Genomic DNA, 23,106 nt, shown 5'->3' with positions numbered 1-23,106 from the left:
GGAACCATGAGTCATGTTCCTAATGATTGTTCACTGTTATACGGTATCTACACCCCACGAAGAGCTCCTTGTCAATAACGTTTCTGGGCTGGGTTTTCACTTTCCTAGCTGGGGAGTGGGGCACATGGGGGTGGAGAGGGGTGGAGTGTGAGAGATTGAGCTAGAAAGGCTTCAGTTTCTATGGGTGAGGTTGGGAAGAGACACAGTTACATAGTTATGGGTCCTCCGGTGAAGAGGGATCACCTTCTGGAGTTCTACCCCAAAGGCTCACTCTCTTAGACTTGAAATTCTGTTGCTTTTTGAATCCATCTCCAGACTCAAGATAGTGATTTCTTCTAGGGAGGAAAGGTGCTGGGAAAGGATGGGCTGCGCAGGACTTTCCACCTGATTTGTGATGTTTATTTTCTGTCATTGAAAAGTTAAACGGGTGAAAGACCTGAAGCAAGTATGGCAGAGGGTGATCATTGGTACGTGTGGTGCTGTAGTGTTTTGCTTTTCTCTGTTTAATTTCTCAAAAAAGTCAGTAACATATGCAGTTAGCCAGGCAGTTTAAAGATAAACTGTCAGCCACATACTTTAGAGCAGTGTTTTGTTTTATTTTTTATGTTTCTGGGAAGCATCAACTCCTTGGAGAATCTGATTAAACTAATGATTCTTTTCTGAAAAAAACTGCTTTTGAAAATGTTTACAAAGAATGAGAAGGAGCTCCATGAGCCAACGTGGAAAGATTTCCTGCATGTATATATATAGTTAAGTGTTAAAAAACAATGTAAGAGTATCTATAGTGTTCCACCTTTCATATAAGAAACAAGGGGATATTTAAAAATTCATGTATTTGCTTATTTGTGCAGAGAAAATACAAGAAAGATAAACCAGAAACTAAAGAGAAACCTGGGGTGAATGGAAAGAAAGGGGCGTGAAAATAGCATAATACAGAGAAGAGGAGAGTGACATTTCTCTGAGCATACTTTTCTGAGTTTTGTCTCTTAGAACTATAGTGATAGCTCACAAACCCAGAAAGTAAGTAAGTAAAAGTAACCAGGATGTAGGGGAACCCAAAATGGAATACAAAAATTTGCAAATGAAAAATAGCCAGGCATGGTGGTGCGCCTGTAATCCCAGGTACTTCAGAGGCTGAGGCAGGAGAAGCGTTTGAACGCAGGTGGCGGAGGTTGCAGTGAACCCTGTCATACTGCACTCCAGCCTGGGCGACAGAGCTATAGTCTGAAAAAAAAGTTACAAGTTAAAAATGAGTCTGTGTTACAAGTGAATAATGCAACCACACTGAAGGGCACGTGGAAGAAAAGAACTCAAGTAACTGGAAAACAGTATTTTGGCTGAATACCATGAGGCTAAAGACAGAACTTTATACAAATGCTGTGCACCGTTAGTAAATTTGTTTCTCACAGGGGTATGGATTAGAAATTTGGAAACTATGTGTATGCTAAGATTGAACAAATATAGAAATGCATGGTAGATAATAAGAACCAGGTTTCTCCTTCTTTGAGAAAGAAGTTACAAATAAGAAAAGGAGGAAGGCTAGAATGAACCATGTGATGTTAGATTGGAATTAGCTATCAGTATAAACTCATGGCTTTTTAATAGATATGTAGACAGATACAGAATTACACATAGATTTGAGAGGGTGGGGGGGTTAGTATACATACCTGTATTTTCTAGCTCTGTCTGCTAAGAAGTTCTGAAAGAAATAATATTCCAACAGCAATGAACTTAGAGCCTAGATCCTGGTTTTCGGTACCATTCCCCAATAAAAGCAACCAGGGCTCCTTGGAGAAAGGCTTGATCCCTAGGGCTGGACAGAGAAAACACAAGAGGATAGAAATCTTGTGTTGCAGAAAGTATATAATTACTCACAAAAAGTTGGTGGCATGTTGAAAGAGCACAAAAACTAACCCAAAGAAGCCCCCAGTGGCCAAATTTGGAACACTTTGAGCAACAAAATAACTAATGATAGTAGTGGATTATAACCATAGCATAAAAGATACCAATGAGTTGTACTGATATAAGTAATTGAAGGAGTAAATAAATGGGCAGAAGGAACAGGCAGCGCATAGACCTCCCTGAAAACCATCTTCTGCCAAAAGAGTCAGCAAACTTCCTGTAAAGGATTGGATAGTAAAGATTTGGGGCGTTATGGATCATATCTCCGGCCCAACCACTCAGCTCTGCTTTTGTAGGGCGGAAGCAATCATAGACAATACCTAAACAAGTGAACATGGCTGTGTTCCAGTAAAACTACAAAAACAAGGTTCCTTAGTTTGTTGACCCTGTTCTAGACTGCCTCCTTAGAAGATTAGGTGTCTTTCCCTGTTTACACAGTAGATCTTTTTGAATTTTAGGGGTAGGAGGGCTTCAGTTGAGATGATTGTACCCTGTAGCTCTGACACATATACTTCTTGGTGCAATTTAAGAATTGCAGGCCGGGCGCGGTGGCTCAAGCCTGTAATCCCAGCACTTTGGGAGGCCGAGACGGGCGGATCATGAGGTCAGGAGATCGAGACCATCCTGGCTAATACGGTGAAACCCTGTCTCTACTAAAAAATACAAAAAACTAGCCGGGCGACGAGGTGGGCGCCTGTAGTCCCAGCTACTCGGGAGGCTGAGACAGGAGAATGGCGTGAACCCGGGAGGCGGAGCTTGCAGTGAGCTGAGATCCGGCCACTGCACTCCAGCCTGGGCGGCAGAGCAAGACTCCGTCTCAAAAAAAAAAAAAAAAAAAAAAAAAAAAGAATTGCAGATTTGGAGAGAGGTGACTTATTTTGTCTCTTGTTCAGATCTTGTTTTTGTGTGCATATTCTGTATAGTGGTATGTAGTGTAGATTTTGCAATCAGACACAACTGGCATGGAAAACTAGCTTTGTCTTCACTAGCTGTAGGACCTTGGACAAGTCACTCAACTTCTCTGAGTCTCCATTTCCTCATATGTAAAATAGTAATGTTGTTAGCTACAAGGACAGAATTTTAGATGATCCACTAAGAGGAAAAGATATTCTGCATATATCTTCTCTAGGGGGAAAATGAGTGAGTTAGTTTAGGAGTCTATTATTGGTCTGGGGTGACAGCTATAGGATTGTGATTGTTAACACCTAGGAAGACCTCCGCGTGGATGGCCGTGGCTGTGAGGATTACCGATGTGTTGAAGTGGAAACCGATGTGGTGTCCAACACCAGTGGGTCCGCCAGGGTCAAGCTGGTGAGTACTGTGACCATGGTTCAAGCCCAGGTGGAGAAATGAGTAGACCCTAAGGAATGAGCCGCTGACGCCATCTGGCTTTTGGAATGCAGATTGCTCTTGGGGAAATCAAAGATCCAAGCCAAACTCAGGGAGGGGGGTGTCTCCATATCTGAAAGACTGCTCACCTCCTCCAAAGACCACTTTCCAAGTCTTAGCACTGCTCCTAAAAGAGTCCCCCAGGGGTGTATGTCCAGAAGAGGAGGGAGGTGGTGGAGCGCCTGGCTGCCTGCTCTGAGTGAGGACCCTTCTTGCATGTGTCTGCAGGGTCACACAGACATCTTGGTGGGCGTGAAAGCAGAAATGGGGACGCCGAAGCTGGAGAAACCAAATGAAGGCTACTTGGAGTTCTTTGTTGACTGGTCAGTATTATGCAGATATTTCTAAAGAAAAAATTCTAACGAAAAATGATTTTAAAGATGACGGTTCAGAAAATGAACCTCTAGTTTCCTGTTGAACCCACTTTTATACTTATCATTCAGCCATCCAGCAGGCATTTGCTGACCTCCTCCTATGTGCCAGGTGCATAGTCAGGACTCTTGGCTTGAGTCCTGCCCTAGTCTTAACCACCTGGCTATTGCTGGCCTTGTTTTCCCTGTCCAATAAAGGAGGACATCTGCCAGGCAGCCTAGCGCATGATTGTGATGAGGGTCAGATGAAATGATTGTGTTATGGTGCTTTGAAAAACATCATACACAGTAAGGATCATTTGGTCTAAAATGTACTGTTTCTCTTCCTACTGTAGTTCTGCAGAAAACTGTTCATGATTTGTTTGACAGATGAAGCCTAGGGTCAGCCAAGCAGCCTGACAGGCTGAGGAAGTGGCAGCTAGGCAGGCGGTATGGGTGCTGAGAAGAGAGAGGGCTCTGTAGTGTCTGCAGCCAGCCTTGGGCCAGAATGTCACTTCCTTTTCTGGCCAGCTTTGTGATCTCAGGCTGGTTACTCAGTCTCACTGTGGCCAAATTTCTTCATCTAAAAAATGAGGATAATAAATAATGCCGTGGTGATGAAGAGGAAATGAATAGAGTGAGTACTTATCACAGTGACTGAGACTCCCAGTGGGCTTTCAATAAGTATTATTTTTCCTTATTTTGTCAGTAAGTTCAATAAGTATCATTAGCTCCACGTTCTAGGGGTTGGGGCTTTTTATTGGGTTGCTGGCCAGGTCCCATCTTCTATTTACCTTGCTTCTGGAAGCCAGGCCTTCTTGAAGTGGGTAAGGATCTCTGTGGGCTCATGCTGGGTGTAGGTGTATAATGTTGACCCTGTATCAAGATCCCCAAGACCACCTCCTCCACATTCAGAGATTTGCTGGACTTAGCATATAGTGATACTCACAGCTAAGGTTTATTATAGCAGTGAAAATACAGTAACTTATTTGTGACATTTCTGCCCAGGAAAGCCCATTAGAGACTCAGCACCCAAGATTTTTAATGGGGGCTGGTCACATAGACACTCGCTGCTTAATACATAATGAAGTTTTCTAAAGGAAAGCAAATGTTCAGCATAAATGATATTATTTGCACAATATAGGCACAATGGACTACCCCCGTCAGTTTACTATTGACTGGGAATAGTCTGAGAGCCAGATTCCCAGATGGCAGCCAAGGGCCAACCCTGCAAACAGACCCTTCTGAAAATAGCAGCCTTGGACCGCAACGGCAGCCCTTTTCTGCACAAATGTTAACCCACTTCTGTAGGGTAGTTACAGCCTTCCAGTCTGAACTTCCATACACGGAAGCTGATTCTCACAGTACTCCTATAAGAGAAATGACAAATGAGTTCAGAGAGGGTAAGTGACTTTCCCAGGGTTACAAAGCTAAAAATGCCAGCTTAGGTCTGTCCAACCTGTGAATCTTTGCTCGTTTTACTTCATGCAGCCTATGGAAGTCAGCTTTGGAGGGCTGCTCTTGGGGAGTCCAAGAACTATCCATGTTCATTTTTCTGGTCAGTTTTTTTCCAGCCCACTCCTGTCCTCTGCTCTAGTCCCCCAAGTCATCTCTCCTGGTTCTGCTCATCTTCTCTCACCAGCTTGAGTTGTCCCATGGAATTGGGACATCCTCTAAGTTACTGTGGATGATGGTGACCTTGTTCAAGCCCCCAATTTATCTTTTTCTTTGTTCTTGGAGGAAGCAAAATGCCTCTGGTAGCCTTGATCTGCCTAATTCAATGCAGTAAGCAGTCACTGACAAGCAGACAATGTGTAAGGAACTGTAATTTGCTTTCTTTTTCATCTCCTTCATTACCTTCTACCTCATTCATTTTAAGCAGACCAAAGACATTCAGCCCAACCACACCAAAGAGAGGGTGTTGCCCTCAGATGCTTGGTATAGGGGATACATTTCATTGTGACTCTTTGTCTAAATATGACTCCAAGTTAGCCTGCTGCTCTTACCCTTTCTTGTCCCAGCTGTATAGGAAGAGTGACTCTAGTGTGAGAGGATCCTTTGAGTTGCCTCTTCCCAAGATCTGGCTTCTAGAAGTAGCCTGTGTTTCCTGCCTTAGAGTGGCTGCCTCCTGGTCTCTTTTCCTCCTCCATGGGTCTCAATCCACAGTCCCAAGAGCTCCAGTTTCTAGGTAGTTCTCCTGAATTGATTTCCCAAGATAGACAGTCTCAAAGTGGCACACTTTAGCTTCTTTAAGTGGCTCAGCTAATGTAATCAGCCCAGCAAGTAGAATCACCATGAGAGTCACAAAACCCCATTTCCTACAGAGATGGGAGAGGTTACCAAGCACTGATGGCTGCCACCTGTATCAGAACCTCACTTGAGTCTTCAAGGAGCATAATTATTTTAATTGCATAAACAAGCATGTCCTTTGATTCTGAATCAGTGAATAGGAATGGCTTCTGGACACCCGTGGATGTGCCCAGCAATAAGGGTGCCACACGCCCACTCCCACCTGGACTCCAGGCATAGGGCCTCTGCTGGAGAGCTCAAGGCATTTGCCTATCCACAGGCTGAAACGTAGTTGCTACCCAGTGGAAGGAAAGAAATTGGTGGTGATGGTGGTGGTGGCGGCGGCAGTGATGATGATGAGGGTTTCTTCTGCTGCTCTGAGTCTAGTTTGATTTAACTTCTTGTCAGCAACTTCCAGTTTTAATTAAATTCCCAGGGGTAGAGAGGTCTCAGAAAACTAATTGAATTTCTGCTAACTCATTTCACTTGGTTTTGTCTACTTGGAATGATAATACATGGAACCAAGAAAGACATTGTTGCCACCTCCATAATTTACCCTGTTTCTTGGGAATAATGAAAAATCTTTGCTATAGCCCTCACAGCCGTTTGGAAAGACTGCTTCACTGACCCTGAGCCCAGCTGCAGAGATGCCTGGCAGCACTGTCACTAAACTGGGAGCAAAATCTGACCTTCTCATGTCTTTGGTTTACTGATTGTAGCTGAGAGTAGGCTATTTTAAATGAGAACTTGGAAACTTTAGGAAAAAGTAGTTTCTATCTGAAGCCCAAGAGGAAGGTAAGATTTTAATGAGCTGGTGTGTCACCCTGTGCTGCCACTAGGCGGTGAGCCATCAAGTTGCTTCTCAGTCTCCGACCATTGTGTTGATGGGTTTAGGACTGTGGTTTAGCCTCTCAGAGAGACTTGGGTTTTTAACTAGGGGAGTTTAGGAGAACATTTTTCATTCATAAATGTTTCAGGATATTCTGCACTAGTCACTTCCCTTTGGGATCTTAAATATTTTTCAATGTGATCAGTTGTATTTTTCACTAAAATTGAACCAGAATCTTCAAGCCTGCATTGGTGGGTAGAACCACTATATCTGGGTTCCTTGCCTGCTTAGTGCTGCTAAAAGGGACACTGTTCCTGGCTGAAGGGCTGGGGGTGGGTACAAAGCAGAGAGGCAACCTGCAGAAGCCTTTTGAGGCTAATTGTGATCAAAGTCTCCCAAGCTGATGAGATAACTCTCGCAGAAACTTCAAACAAAGGCTTGTGATGAAAAGCTCAGAATGTACTTACTATTGGTCTGGTACCCATTCACAGGAACGCTTCTGCAGGCTCAGAAGTGAGCACATGTACACATAGAGGAATCAGCCTTAGGGCCTGTGCTGGGGCTAGATGACTACTGGAGGGGTAAGGCCCGAGTTAGCCCTGCCTAGATACCCACTAGATCACTTTTTCTGCTATGGGCCTGGCCTGACCTGGCTGTAAGACTTCATAGATTTGCAGGCCAGATTGATTGCCAGGCAAACAACAATGGGCCCAGTGTCTATAGTCCCTTTCCAGGTAGGCATGGCCTTGATCTCAACCTACCCCAGTTAAACCAGAGATGTTCCAAGCAGGAGGGTAGAGGTGATGAGTCAGAAGGGGTGGAGGGCTGGGAGGGGTAGCATTCCTGGGATCTTAATTAGTTTATCCAGCTCAGTAAACAATTTCCCACAACTCTGGAAGAGGGACTGGTCATGCTTTATGAAGGGTCAGAATTGGTTTTGGTAAATGCAGAAAGCATTTGGTTTTATGCCCAAAAGACCAAGTGTGTACACCCCCCACTGAAGGAGTAGATTGTGAGGCATATGAGCAGGTGGCTACAATTACCAGCCTGTGTTTTCTTTCTCTCTCTCTCTCTAACAGAGCAGAACAGCTTTTTATTTGGGGCTTCCTTGGTCAACATTCCTTGACTCCAACATTTGTGGTCTAGTGATAAGTCCCAAGACCAGAGCACACATTCATTTCCTTGAGGCAAAAGGTAAAACCAAGGAAAGTGAATCTGACTAATGTTAGACTATAAACCAAGCTTGCCAAATTACAGGTTCAAGGAGAGTTCAGGGAAGCATAGCAGATAAGGGCCAGGCTGCCTGGGTTAGAATTTTAGCTTACCAGGCACAGTCATCTTGTGGCCTTGGACAAATTACATAACCTCTCTGTGACTCGGTTTTCTTATTTCTAGAATGGAGTCAATACCTCCTAGGGTTGTTGTGAACACTAAATGAGTTTATACACCTAAAGTACTAAGAGTGATGTCTAGCTCATACTAAACATTCAAAAAAAAAGGTAAGGTTTCCCTTCTTGTAAAATGAGAGAGTTAGACCATCTGGGATCTCACAGTGTGATCCCACAGGTCAGATCCCACCTGTGAGATTTTTGTTTCACATAGGGATTTTTTTTTTCAGGTGGACCTTAAGTCAGGGCTGGAAAGTTTGCCACAGCCTCCATCGTTCTCTATTAGTTATAGAGAATGGTTTTCTTATTAGTTGTAGAGAGTGGCCCTTTGTTCAGATACATGTAGTAACCTTGCTGACTCCTATAGGCATTTGGGTTTTTATCCTCTGGAGATGGTCTCTAAGGCCTGTTCCAGGTCAACATTTCTGTCAGAAAGAGTCCTTGGGCTGTGAGTGCCCAGTAATGAAGTGGAATCCTCATTTCTCTACTCCAGCCTTTGTCTTCACCCATCAGCAGAATATGGGGTCTCTGGCTTTCTTATGTTACTTAAAGCATTGTACCCCATCCCCCACCTTGAACAATTGCCTTCTGTTTTCCCAGCCTCTTCCCCAGAGTCACTGCACAGCTATGGCACCATCCAGACATAGGAGAGTTCCATGGGCTCATGAGTCTCTGAACCTTCCTCTCTGTCTGACTGCTGGTTACGCTGAAAGAATGGGTGTGTCTGTGTGTGTGTGTTTTAAGCCATTTAAAAATAGGTAAAAATTTCCACTTTAACCCAGTGTCCAAAAAAACCAATGGGGCATGGGTTTGTTGTTGTTGTTGTTTTTTGAGACAGAATTTTATCTTGTTGACCAGGCTGGAGCGCAATGGCACCATCTCAGCTTACCGCAACCTCTGCCTCAGGTTCAAGTGATTCTTGTGCCTTAGCCTCTCGAGTAGCTGGGATTACAGGCATGTGCCACCACGCCCAGATAATTTTTCTATTATTAGTAGAGACAGGGTTTCTCCATGTTGGTCTGGCTGGTCTCAAACCCCTGACCTCAGGTGATCTGCCCGCCTTGGCCTCCCAAAGTGCTGGGATTATAGGCGTGAGCCACCGTGCCCGGCCAGGGGCATGGTTTTATAGGTAGATTAATTTAGACAGTTGGACCTGGGAAGCTCTATAAATTGTCCCCTAAGGCTGTAGAAGAGTTAGTGCATTAATCCCAAAGAAATTAGTCATACCCAGGAGAATGTGCCCACTACATTCAGGGAAAGAAACATTTTGAGCGTAAGCATCTCTGACTGGATTTGTGTACACAGAAATCTCTGTAGATTATTTTTAAGCACTTAAAACTGGGACTTAATATTGATTGCTTAGTGTTTAAATTAGAAACAGGTTATGTTTTGCTGGCTGTGCAAAGTAAAAACTTGGTCCCTAGTGACTTGATTATTTCACCATAAACGAGCTGCTTTTCTTGGCTCGATGCCAGAGTCCAGCAAAGGCGGGGAACAACGAGGTTGCTATGGCAGTAATGAAGTCTCTCTTGGGGACTTAAAGGGGATTCTGCTGGCTCACAGTGGCAAAGGAAGAATATATAATTAGAGAGGCAAAATTTTATGTAACGACGTAGTCTGATTATTTTAAGGTTAATTCTTCCACCGATATTACTAAGTGAGATTTCTTTTAGTGTTGTACAAATTGGGTGGGCACTGCCATGGGCCTTCACACAGGTTTTGCTTTGCCTGTAATCTTCCTGCCTCTCTGGCCTGACCAGCTCTGCTCATCCCACATTTGAGGTCTCCTTTAAACCTGAACGCTAATTGACACTCTTGCGCCTCCCTCCCCCTTCCACCTCACTGTTTGCTCCCTATCGTGAAACTGCCCTCCCTCACTGGAACCGCTGGCTTTGGGCCTGCGTCGCCTCACTTAGTCTCTAGGTCTCTGGTAGCTGGTGCAGGGCTGGGTACCTTCCAGATGGGCGAGGGGTCAGAAGGCTTTAATATGTGATTTTACAGAGTCTGTGCTGAAACCACCGGCTTCTTACCTTTCTAGTCCTTTATTGTTACAGTAAAATGATTACTATAATGTTTACTTACCTCACATACATATTAAGGGTTTGTTTGTATTAAGCCAAAACCCTCGGAAACGTCCTGTTAAACACTTCAGTGTTTTTACAGTGGCTAATGTTGAATCCTGTTAGTTTTGTTGAGGTTACTGGGCGTAAATATCAAGAAGCCAAAAAGGGAAAAACAAGTTTTCCTCTTGAAAAATATCAAATGAAGGAGGTAACCTACTACTTACGAGCCAACAGTCTTTCCCTTGCTTTCTTTCATTTTCCTTCTCTTCAGTACAGTGATATCTAAATTTTCTGACTATCATACATGTCTTTTAAGTCATTCCAGAAAGGTTATTGTACTTACATTGTAGTTTTTATATTGAGAGTATCATAGTGTATTCTAAAGCTGTGAAACTAGAGGTGGTGTATATGACGAAACCCCTCTGTAACCCAGACTGCTTCATTCCCTAGGCCTCTCAGCTTCCTGGGCCTGCCAGACAAGAGTATTTATTATACTCTGAAGATAAGAGAGTTAATTATTATCGGCTGAGGTTCACATTACCATCTCTCTCCTGTTTCTCTTTGACTAAAGATGGCTTCTGTTAGAAGCTATTGGGAAATCCCATAACACACGCTGACAAATCCAGGTCACAGTGCTGGTCTGGTTCATTACATGTGTCTGGAGTCAGGAAAAGTGGCAGATGCCATCCTTTCCTCATCCCAGTGACTTTCTGTTGAGCAGCTGGCTCTTGCAGCATTCTGCAGGGAAACTGGAATAAAGCCTTGTCTCCTTGCTTTTTGCACTTGGAAAGACTCACCCAGTTTTTTGTTTCTGTTTTGTATAGTTCAGCCAATGCTACCCCTGAATTTGAAGGTAGAGGAGGTGATGACCTTGGCACCGAGATCGCTAACACCCTCTATCGGATATTTAACAATAAAAGCAGTGTCGACTTGAAGACCCTCTGCATTAGTCCTCGGGAGCACTGCTGGGTTCTCTATGTGGATGTGCTGGTGAGTATCACCCTGCTGTACTGGCCACATTCTACCTTTTTTGAAAAGACTGATTGGCCTACTTTCCTTCCAGTGCCTTTTTCCTCTTCAGGTGGATGCTTTCAACTTACAGGGTGAGATTTGTTGGGAAAAGATGGTCTCCCATAATAATTTTTAAAAAAATTAAATACAACATAGATGTAAGCAGCATATATATAGTGTCATTCTATAATAAAATTGTAGTCATATCATGGTAGCACCTAAAATTGCCCATAAAAGTTGTCTGGGAAGAATAAAACAAGAGATGGTCTCTGGATGGTGCCAGACAGAGTTAATGGGCAGAATTTAAATAGATGGTACATTCTGTGTGAAAGCATGATAAGCTCTTTACATGCATTTTCATTTAAACCTTATAAACCTGTTGCAAATGGACACTGTTATATTTCCCATTTATAAGTGAGGAAACAGAGAGAGGTTAAGTAACTAGTCCAAGAGGTCTCAGCTTGTGAGTAATGCTGTTGAGTCTTAAAGCCAGGTCTGTATGATGTGAACACCTGGTGTGACTTTACTGTGCCATCGTTTCTTTTAAACACCTCAGAGCCTGCCTGCCCCTAGTTTCCTTGGTCAGGCCCCAGAGGCCCTGCCTCCTCCCACACAGAGTCTACTCCCCTGGGAGTCTTTTGAGTCCAGCCCTCCATTTCCTCCCTTGTACTTTGCCTCCCAAATACTCCTCTACCCATGTTTTGGCACTCGACAGTAACTTCTCTGTGTAGCTCTAATTAATTTTGGGTGTTTTTGAGATGGAGTCTCGCTCTGTCACCCAGGCTGGAGTGCAGTGGCGTGATCTCAGCTCACTGCAACCTCTGCTTCCCAGGTTCCATCGATTCTCATGTCTCAGCCTCCTGAGTAGCTGGGACTACAGGCACATGTCACCACGCCTGGCTCATTTTTGTATTATTAGTAGAGATGGGGTTTCATCGTGTTGGCCAGGCTTGCCTGGAACTCCTGACCTCAAGTGATCCACCTGCCTCAGCCTCCCAAAGTGCTGGGATTACAGGTGCGAGCCACCGTGCCTGGCCTTAATTTTGCTTTTGTGTAATCCTGTAGCAGTTGGTTGCTTTTTTATATACAGGATCTTGTTGGGTCTGTTTTACTCCTTATTGTTAAATTTCATGAACCCTTGAGATTAGCAACTGTATCTTCCACTTCAGATTAAGGACACAAAGCTAAGCTATTGGCCAAATAGATTCCTTAATGAATGTGCAGATAAAAGAGATCTGTGAACTGACAGTGAACTTCATGAAAAGAAACAGCCTGGCTCTGCATCTTGGCTGTACTGAAACAGGGTGGAGCTTTCTAGATATTTTTTAATTAATTTGATATTGGATGGAGCATAGTCAAAAGGTAGCAGTGGTAACCATTATCTAGCAGGTTACTGTTGCAGTGCTACCACTAATAGGTAAAAATAATGAAATTACAAATCTAGTTGCTTTTTCTGTCTCTCATAAGTGTGATGCACCTTGTAGTGTGATTCCTACTAAGCAGGCAATTTTTCAGGTCTTGGTTTTGAGGAGGTGGGAACTGGCAGCCTGTAGTCCTTACTGAGGATGGTAGAGGCAGGCTTCATAGTTGCCCAGGGAGGTGCAGCTCCATGGCATGAACTCTCAGGTTCCGTCCTGTGTCTGAAGAACATTATGTCCCCTCCCCTTCTCCACTAGAGAAAGTTAAGACACAAGTGTTTGGCGCACTGCATTTGTCCTTTTGTAATCCTTCTGTGTTCATCCTCAGTATTCATGCACACTTGTAGTTTTGTAGGATGGCCCAGTGATGGGGACTGATGTGCTTTTGATTCAGTCAGTTAAAGTCAAAGCAACAAAAGCCTGTTCTATTAGGGAAGGCTTTTACAAAACTGATGAATATTGGGACATTATCTCAGCTCAGAAGGGGCCCTTTTCAGTGAGCAGGGGATACATGGAGCACAGGAGTATCCAGGGGAATGTGCACTGTGTCCCTGTCTTCTGTAGACATTTATTTTTAAGACTTCTGGCATTTGGATTTCTTCTGAAATATTTTTTAAAGGGTTTTGCTTATTTTGGAAGAAGACATGAACTTTGAAAATGTTGTCATTTTCTGACCAGGTGCAGTGGCTTACGCCTGTATTCCCAGCACTTTGGGATGCCAAGGCAGATGGATCACCTGAGGTCAGGAGTTCGAGACCAGCCTGGACAACAGGGTGAAACCCTGTCTCTACTAAAAATACAAAAATTAGCTGGGCATGGTGGCACACACCTGTAGTCCCAGCTACTGGGGAGACTGAGGCAAGAGAATTGCTTGAACCTGGGAGGCGGAGGTTGCAGTGAGCCAAGATGGTGCCACTGCGCTCCATCCTGGGCAACAGAGTGAGACTCCATCTTTAAAAAAAAAAAAAAAGTTGTCATCTTCAGAAAAGTTTTAATGAATTAGAAAAGCATTTTGAAAATGATATTGTTAATGAGGCCGATCCATTTTTGGCATTCACATAATTTCATCAGTGGACGGGTGATATACTGAGTAGATTGAGTCCATGTTTGAAGCGAGGTGGTGGAAATCTGTGAAGCAATCCTTGAAGCAAGATAGTGGAAAATAAATCTCCTATTTTCTTTTTGCCAACTGGTCTGGGTAGTCCTCAGACAGAACCCATGTTCAAACAGATACTTGCTGGGGACCCTGCCATGTTTTTATACTTATTTACTTCAAACCTGTTACAGTCAGATAACCCACCTGTTTCCAGTATTGTTTTTTTCCCGAGTTTGGTTATTTTATGAGAGTGAAAATTTAACTTCACGGAAATTTCACTTTGCTTTGCTCTTTGTAGTTCTCTGATGGCATCAGTTTTTACTCCAAGAGGGGTAACTGTTAGAACTTTGTTGCACTAACAACACTCAGCTGACCTTTGGTGGGGTGATTGGTCACGAGGCTGTCTTTTGATGGGTTCTCTCACAAATAATCACCAACATTCTTCATAACAGCCCTTCTGTTGGGCTCTGGGGATAAAAGGATGAACAAAACTACAGAGTCCCAGCCTTTAGGAGTTCACAGTTCAACTGAAGAGGAGATAGACTCTAAACAAAAACAGAAATACATGACTTTTCTTTCTATGTGTGACTTCTCACCTTTCTTATTTGGGGCAGCAGTCGGCTTTATTCCATAACCTCAGGCCAAGGCCTCTCTAAAATAAGGACAGAAGGATATGCCACCTTCCAGTTAAATGTGCTCTAATTTTCCCTGCTAGATGAGCACACATAAGTGCACTCAACACTTTCGCTCATGGGTGGAAGCTTGTCTGAGAGACCTTAGTCTTCATTATAAGTAATGTAAAACGTAGTATTTCATGTCTGAGCATCAGGTATACATTGATCATTACGTACGAGAGGTAATTACAGTAGTGAATGTGAACCTAGTAGCAGCTGCAACATCAGTAGTCACTGTTTTCTCCTTGTTTGGAGGCCAGGCATGCGTTAGCAAATATTGGAGTGACACTTGGAGTACAATTGAGAGCTATCTGGAGCAAAATAAAGGTGATCAGTGCCACCTTCAGGGCAGCCCCAACTGCCTGAAATGCCTATGAGAGGAGCCCACCACAAGCCATGGCCTCTGAGTGTTGGTACCACAGCCCTGGTCAACTATGACCTTGTGTGCATGGGCCACATAAGCACAGCCATTACAAGGCAGTGCTTGTAATTAGGGTGAAGGACTGTGTCAGTGAGTTGCAGTCATTGCATAGCTAGCCAGGAGAGCAGCCACATGTTATCTTTATTTTATAAACACACAGTCAGCATTTCTTAGAAATCAGTGTCCTTGACCACAGAATAGATTTGGGAAAGAAAACAAAAATCAGTGTCCTGGCCGGGTGTGGTGGCTCATACCTACACCCCAGCACTTTGGGAGGCTGAGGCAGGCAGATCACTTGAGGTCAGGAGTTCAAGACCAGCCTGGCCAACATGGTGAAACCCTAAAAATACAAAAATTAACTGGGAGTGGTGGCACACACCTGTAATCCCAGCTATTCGGGAGGCTGAGGCAGGAGAATTGCTTGAACCTGGGAGGCAGAGGTTGCAGTTAGCCAAGATTGCACCACTGTACTCCAGCCTGGGTGACAGAGCGAGACTCTGTCTCGGAAAAAAAAAAAGCAGTGTCCTTTAACTGGGGCAATACTTAAAGTAATAAATGATGCTCGTTTTTTTTCCTTTTTCAATTCCTGTCTCCCTTAGCTGCTGGAATGTGGTGGGAATTTGTTTGATGCCATTTCCATTGCTGTAAAGGCTGCTCTCTTCAATACAAGGTAAGTCTTCCTGGAAATAGCTCTGCAAACCTGTGGAGAACCAGGGCAGACACTTGTAATGGAACACTGAGGAAATTTCTATTGTAGCTCATATGTGACGATAACAGCAGTTTTTAACATTGAAAATGGTGACATCTAATGTTAAACTCCAGAAAAGATAGATTTCGTAACTGAAAACTACCTATATACGTATATTCTGTATTTATTTTTTGTATTGTTATTTTTATAGACACCTACCATTTAGAAAAATATTAGAAAACTACAGAGAAGCCAAAAAGAGTAGACACCACCTACAGGCCCACTATCCAAATACTATTACTGGGTGAACTCTATGGGGGCAAGGATTTTCCTGTTTTGTGCTTGCCTATATTCCTAGCACAATGAACAGTGCCTGAAACATAGTAAGTGCTTGCATATTGCTTGATTGTACACATATATGTTCTAAAAGCAGGGTAACAGCCTTCCCTTTGGCTTAAGAAGAGGAAATGGCTATTCCACGTGGTTCATCTTTCCAAACAGGTTGTGTAGAAGGGACAAGTTGCTACGCTTTTTTGGAGTTGACATTTATCCTGACTGATTATTAACTGTTCCCCCTTCTATGCTCCAAGTACTTTGAGGAAAATTTGCAGCATTTATGAGTAAATACATGGGATAGGGCGTTCATCCTATGAGAGAGCCTACGTTAAGGTAACAGGATCCTATTAAAAAATGAGGATTAGAAACTTCTAGGGATATAACCTAAGGATATGATTGAATAAATGAGCAAAGATGTTTATTCTAGGATGTTCGTCACAGCTGCTTTATCATGGGAAGAAACTGGAAACAACCTGAGTTTCACAGTGTAGGGGATTGAAGTCCACACAGCAGCCTATTTAAAGGCATGTTAATATGGAAAATCACTTACTAAATGCCATCCCCTCATCCTGGTTTTTGTTTGTTTGTTCTATTTTACTTTGGTAGTTCTTATATTTAATATGTCTGGAAATAAATATGTTTCCCCAAGTGGTCATTGTAATTATTTTTCAGTGCTCATATTTTGGCCAACTTAACATTTGTCTGTTTTTTAGAGCTTTTCTATGATGAGTTTAGACTCCTTGTGTAATTTAGAGTAGACAAAAATTGCAGGCTGCAGTATTTGTTGAAAATGAAAGCTGTAGAGTCCCCCACCCCTAGTTGTGCCACTAGCCTCCTTGTTGAGACTATTTGAAATGTGAGCCTGGCACTCTTGGCCACTGTGGGAGCTTGCGTGCCAGATCCCACAACAGTGGCTGGTGCTCAGGCCCTGTTGGGGAAAGGAAAGGAAGTTGTCATCTGATGTATCTCGAGCCTCAGAAATGACTCCCCATCTGCCAGCTGGTTACTATAGGCACCCAGGCAAAAAGAGAGATTGGGAATCACACAAGGCTGTTTAGCTGTGAGGGAGGTACTGGGCAAACTGTATACCAGAAAGGTTAACCCAGCTGCTCAGCTGGGGGAGGACACCTGTCATGGGCACAGCCATAGTCTCATCCTCAGACCAAGAACAGCCCTGCAGGCAGCAAGGAATGGGGACTCTAAGGCATCGAGTCCCCCTGGTATGTGGAGAGACTGTTGGCATATTCAGGGTCCTTTAGAAGGGTAAAGGCCACCTGAGGGTATTCTTTAGCCCTTCTGCCTAGTCATGTTGTAGCCAAAGGGTTGGGAAATTGGGAGATACTGTGTGTGTGTGTGTGTGTTTGTAAATGGTTGACCGACTTGTTCAAATAGGATATTACTTAGTATTTAAGAACTTCCCCTGATGGGAAGGCTCCAACTGGGGAAGACCCTTACAGAACTCCTTGGCCCTTGTGGACATTATCTGGCTGAAGCTCCCCTGATACGATATAGATGCTGCCTTGTGTATGGATGGCCAGCCTGGCTCAATCATGGGGGGCTTGTGTTAGAGGAACTGGGAAAAGTACCAATGCTGTTTCCATTGCAGGAGCTGGATGGACCACCTCTTCCTTCCTGGCTCCTCCACCCTAGCCTGGAGTGAATTGACTTTATAGGTTAAATGTGTTTTTCAGTACCCAGCTAAAGAAACAGAATGTTGCCAGCACCCCAGAAGCATCCTACACCTTCTGTACCCCTGTGCAATTACACTCACTGATGATAACCAGCATCTTAAAAGAATAGATTACTTTTGTACTTGATATAAATGGTATCATATACTATGTTCTGTTTTGTGTCTGCCTCATTCACTGAGCATTGTGCTTTGAGAGATCTGTGTCACTGCCTTAGTCATAGCTTGCTTTTTGCTGTATGGTGTTCCACTGTGTGACTTTGTCCAGTCTGCTGTTTATCCAGTCTACTGTCCAATCTACTGTTGTTTATCAGTCTACTGTTGATGGCCATCTGGTTCGTTTCCAGTTTGAGGCTATTACAAATAGGGATGGGCATCATGAACATTTTTGTGCATGTCTTTGGTGCACATATTTCTCTATTTCTGTTAGGGAGGAGTGTTCTGGGTTATAGGGTATGGCTATCTTTAGTTACTGTAGATGCTGCCAGTTTCACATAGTGTTTTACCAGTTAACACTTCTACCAGCAGTGTATATAAGAGTTCTGGGTTGTTTCACGTCTTTGTTAACCCTTACTTTTTTTTTTTTTTTTTTGAGATGGTGTCTCACTCTGTCTCCCAGGCTGGACTGCAGTGGCGTGATCTCAGCTCACTGCAGTCTCCGCCTCCCAGGTTCAAGCGAGTCTCTTACCTCAGCCTCCCAAGTAGCTGGGATTACAGGTGTGTGCCTCCATACCCAGCTAATTTTTGTATTTTTAGTAGAGATGGGGTTTCGCCATCTTGGCCAGGCTGGTCTTGAACTCCTGACCTCAGGTGATTCTCCCGACTTGGCCTCTCAAAGTACTCCCAACTTGGCCTCTCAAAGGGCACAGGCATGAGCCACTGTGCCCAGCCTTTTTTTTTTTTTTTAATAGTTATTTTGGTGAGTGTGCCTTGGTATCACAGTGTAGTTTTAATTTGCATTTTTAATAGATATTTAAATTGAGCACCTTTTCTTGGTTTATTGGCTACTTGGACAGCCTCTTTTATGAAGACATCCAAATACATTTGAGTCTTTTGCCCATTTTTCTATTGGGCTGTCTTTTTTAATAGGAATTCTTTATGTAATCTGTCAGATAGTATTTTCTCCATCCAGATTATATTTTAGTTTTAAATGATGTCTTCTGATATAAAGAAGTTCATGATATATAATATAAATGATATATATTATGTAAATATATATAATATGTATACACATATATAATTGAATATATAACTTTTTTCCCTTTCTCAGTGCTGTTCAAGAAATAGTTGTCTACTCCAAGGTCATGTAGATGTTTTTTTCTAAAAGTTTTATTGTCTTTCATTTTTATATCTATAGTCTATTTCATATGGCTTTGTGTGTGTGTGGTGTGAGGTAGGGATTGAGATTATTTTTTTCCATTGGGATATCTGATTGACCCAGCATCATTTTCTAAAAGATGCCTTTCCTCATTGCACTGTGGTGCCTCCTGTGTGCTTTTGACAGGGATGACAAGGATGAGGATGATAAAGAATAGGCATAGTGTATCTTTCTCTTGTGAGACACAGGGATTCCAACTCCTATTCTCAATCTTAAAAAGAAGTTATTTTTCCTCCTCCCAGTAAGTGGGAATTTTAATTGTGCTTCTGCTTCCAGCATACCAAGGGTTCGAGTTCTGGAGGATGAAGAGGGGTCGAAGGACATTGAATTGTCTGACGACCCTTATGACTGCATACGACTAAGTGTGGAGAATGTCCCCTGCATTGTCACTCTGTGCAAGGTATAAGCTTGTGTTTTATGTTTTTTGTCTTCCCTGTGGGTATGGGTCTCCTCCAATCCCAACCTGCTGAGGTTACTTAATAGGTTAAGAAGTTGTAATATCACATACCATATAGAAGTAGCTTTTACCCAAATCCAGTAATTTGGTTATACTAGAAACCACTACCATGAGTAGCTCTTTCTTTTCTTTTTAATTGGAAGATACAACATGATCCTGGGAGCCATGAGTGTGTTTGTAGTAATAGTAGCCAGAGTTTGTTAAGCTCCTTCCGCATACCATGCACTTCACTAAAGCACTATGTCCTTTAATTCCCTCAACTCTATGGGGTCTAGGGTGGTTGAGTAGTGGCAGGGTGGTGAACACTGTCCCCCCTATGAAATGGGAGGTTGGAGCAGGTCTTGGGTATCAGGAGTGGTTTTCACATAGAGGGCTGTGAAGCTGAACAGAGGGCAGTGGAGCTGAACATCAGGCTGATGTGACATATAACTAATGCTGCTCCAGGCTGTGCAAAGAGGCCTATATTGGCTATTGGCTGGGATTGTAGCTAATTGCACTCAGGATTCATTATCTCAAAATAAAGCTAAACAGGTCAGGTTTAATTCCACCAAAATCACTTCATAAACAGAATGTGGTGAAGTGTTCAGACAGCAGGATGTTGGGTCTTGGCTTCTTTCTTTTTTTCTTTTTTTGAGACAGTTTTGCTGCAACACCCAGGCTGGAGTGCGATGGTGTGATCTCGGTTCACTGCAACTTCGCCTCTCAGGTTCAAGCAATTCTCCTGCCTCAGTCTCCCAAGTGCCGGGATTACAGGCACGCACCATCATGCCCAGCTAATTTTTGTATTTTTAGTAGAGACGGTGTTTCACCATGTTGACCAGGCTAGTGTCAAACTCCTGACCTTGGGTGATCCACCCACCTCAGCCTCCCAAAGTGCCGGGATTACAGGCATGAGCCACCGCACCTAGCTGGCTTGTTCTTTCTTGTTTATTTGTTTTGAAACAGGATCTTGCTCTGTCGTCCAGGCTGGAGTGCAGTAGCACAATCTAGGCTCACTGCAACTTCTGCTGCAACTCCCCCACCCGCCCAGGCTCAAGCTCAAGCAACCCTCCCACCTCAGCCTCCCAAGTAGCTGGTAGCACAGGCTCACACCACCACATCTGGCTATTTTTTGTATTTTCGGTGGAGATGGGGTCTTGCCCATGTTACCCACGCTGGTCTCAAACTCCTGAGCTCAAGCAATCCATCTTCCTCAGCTTCCCAAAGTGCTGGGAGGCATGAGCCACTGCGCCCAGCCTTTGGCTTGTTCTTGAGTGTGTCCCTTAGCATGGACCCTCTCGATTTCCCTTGCCATCAGTGAAACGTCCATGTGGCTTTGTGTATTAATTTCTCCCTTGTGCCCCTCTGTTGGAAAGCCCTGGTGGCCTTTGCCTTGGATGGTGTCTGAATTCTAGTTTTAAACCCCTTGCCCTGTTTTTCCGTGTCATGTTTTTATTGTACCACCCACACAGTGGCCTGTGAGAATTGTTGAACATTCCTTGAACTATTTTCCTCATGAGCACAATCTAAAATAAGACCTGAAACGACCAGTGCGGGTACTTTCCCTGGTGTAGAGATTCCCACCACGAGGCCATGAAGGGTGGGGCTCTGAGGCCTGCGTGACCCACTGTGTGCTGTGTGCCCTGCCTTTGCAGATTGGCTATCGGCATGTGGTGGATGCTACTCTTCAGGAGGAGGCCTGCTCCCTGGCCAGCTTGCTGGTGTCGGTGACTAGCAAGGGAGTTGTGACGTGCATGAGGAAAGTGGGGAAGGGCAGCCTGGACCCAGAGAGCATCTTCGAGATGATGGAGGTGAGGCCCTGGTTCTGAGGAAGGTGCGGGGACCTGGCTTGGGTGCCTGCTGCTTCCTGCTCCCTTGGTCACACCATGGGGATTCTCCCCATTCACAGCCTTGACCCCAAACCTGGAGGTTGGAGAACAGCTGGTTTGAGCCAGGGGTCTGCTGACCTAATCAAGGGGGTTGCGGGGGTGGATACTCTGGACTGGGAGGTAAGGAGCCTACCAGTAACCATTTCTTATCCTCAGTAAGTCCCCCCATCTCATTTCTATGTGTCTAAATAAGACTGTTGGACTTTGATAATGTAAAGAGTGACTCGTAACTCCAAAATCGCAGGCCTTTGTGACTTGATGAGGGAATAGAATTCTTGGCTCACTGCTTCCTGTCCCTTGAAGTGGGCGAGTAAAGATGGAAGCAGGGGCTGAAGTGTGGCTGTCTGCCAAATTCATTACTGCTCTAGAAGTGTGTAAATGGAGACAAGCAGGGATGGTGAGAAATCCGACCCGCTGGAGTGGGGGTGGGTTGCCCCCATCACTGGCAGAGCCATCAGGGCACTTCCACAGTTTTCTGTACTGTTTGCCCCACATGTCTGTCACCTCACTGGCCTGGAAGCCCCGCAGGAAGGGACAGGGTCCTGCTCACCTGTTTCCCAGACCTTCCTTCCCCTACATCCACCTCACCTTTCTGACTGATTGACTGACTGAACTTCCAGGAACAGAGTTAGCCGGATCTGATTATTCATACTTTCTTGTAACCTCTGTATCACCACACATGCCCAGAGATCATTGCTTAATAGCAAGCACTCTTCCTTTGTGTTTAGAAACAATGACTTCTTACCGAAGAATCCAAGAACATGACATCTATTTTCTTCATCATCTTTAAAATTTAAAAGACCAAAATGAGCACTGTATATAGCATGGAGTTCCCAACCATGGACTATGAGGGTGTACTGCCCTGGCTGCAAACCTGGCTCTGGGCCATAGTCCCCCTCATCTGCAAAGTGGGACTGATAATAGTAATATCTGCCTCAGACACTGCTGAGGTGGTTATTAGGGTGATGTGAGGTGTAGAGGTGAAGCACGTGTCACAGTGTCTGATGACATCATCAGTTCTCAGCTAACAGCGGCTCTTATTCTCTGTGCTCCGTGAAGCACCCTGAGTTCAGATTTCTCTAGACTTAATGCTGCATAAAGTCTACCAAAGGCCTCTAGACAAGGGACTGTCAAACCTTGTTTTAGAAGGTACTCTTTCCCTCCCAGGAGGGTTTATGAGAATTTCTCTAAATAACAACAAGCACAGTAAACAAATAGCTAAAGTTTATTGTGTGCGTACTATGTGCCAGATACTGTTTTCACTGCTTTAAATACATCATTTAGTCCTCAACAACCTGTGAGGTAACTATTGTCCTTATTTTTACAGATGAGGAAACTGAGGCACACAGAGGATAAGCAGCTTGCCTACAGGCCTCCCTGCTCATAAATACTGGAGCTAGGATTTAAACACAGACTGTGCGTCCAGAGCCACTGCTCCCAGCCCCTGTGCAATGTCAGCCTTATAAACCAGATCTGCCCTGGCTGTCCTGGATGGCAGAACTGGAGCTCTGTTCAGTGAGCTGAGCTTTGTCCTCCCCTCAGGTTTGGGGGATGAGGTCTGCTAACTCTGGACAGGGGACTGTAGCTCTGTGGCCCTGTCTTACTGTTTATCTCACACAGGGATGCAGCAATCTGGAAATGACTCAGTGGTAGAGCTGAGAGCCTTGCCAGTGGTTGTGCAGGCTGCCACCCCCAACCTCTGCAGCTGCTTTCTTGTATCTGGATTCAGAGGCATCCTGTCCATCTCATCTCCTCTTGTCCTCCCTCTCCACCCTCATGTATATGAATAATCAGTACCCCTATTTGACAGACTCAGACTTTTTTTTCTTTTTCTAATGTTATGGGAAAATCTTTCCAAAGCC

General features: G+C 44.1%; 1 protein-coding gene across 5 annotated transcripts in view; it reads left to right on the top strand.

Annotated features, from left to right (window-relative positions):
* Positions 1-23,106, top strand: part of EXOSC7 (exosome component 7) — a 37,004-nt gene that overhangs the window by 10,607 nt on the left and 3,291 nt on the right. For all 5 annotated transcript variants that reach the window (XR_001886413.1, XR_001886412.1, XR_001886414.1 and 2 more), the window contains exons 2-7: positions 3,112-3,213; positions 3,520-3,614; positions 11,035-11,200; positions 15,430-15,500; positions 19,196-19,319; positions 21,011-21,166. Coding sequence is in view for 2 of the 5 variants with exons in the window: in XM_017876282.1 (XP_017731771.1) it covers positions 3,112-3,213; positions 3,520-3,614; positions 11,035-11,200; positions 15,430-15,500; positions 19,196-19,319; positions 21,011-21,166 (714 nt within the window). In the remaining 3 variants the exon portion in view is untranslated. The remainder of the gene's footprint in view (positions 1-3,111; positions 3,214-3,519; positions 3,615-11,034; positions 11,201-15,429; positions 15,501-19,195; positions 19,320-21,010; positions 21,167-23,106) is intronic.

This window comes from Rhinopithecus bieti, unplaced genomic scaffold (genome assembly GCF_001698545.2).
Source record: "Rhinopithecus bieti isolate Rb0 unplaced genomic scaffold, ASM169854v2 scaffold_9581, whole genome shotgun sequence".
Taxonomy (NCBI): Eukaryota; Metazoa; Chordata; class Mammalia; order Primates; family Cercopithecidae; genus Rhinopithecus; species Rhinopithecus bieti.
The sequence above is the reverse complement of the archived record's forward strand: the minus strand, read 5'-3'. Positions and strand labels throughout refer to the sequence as shown.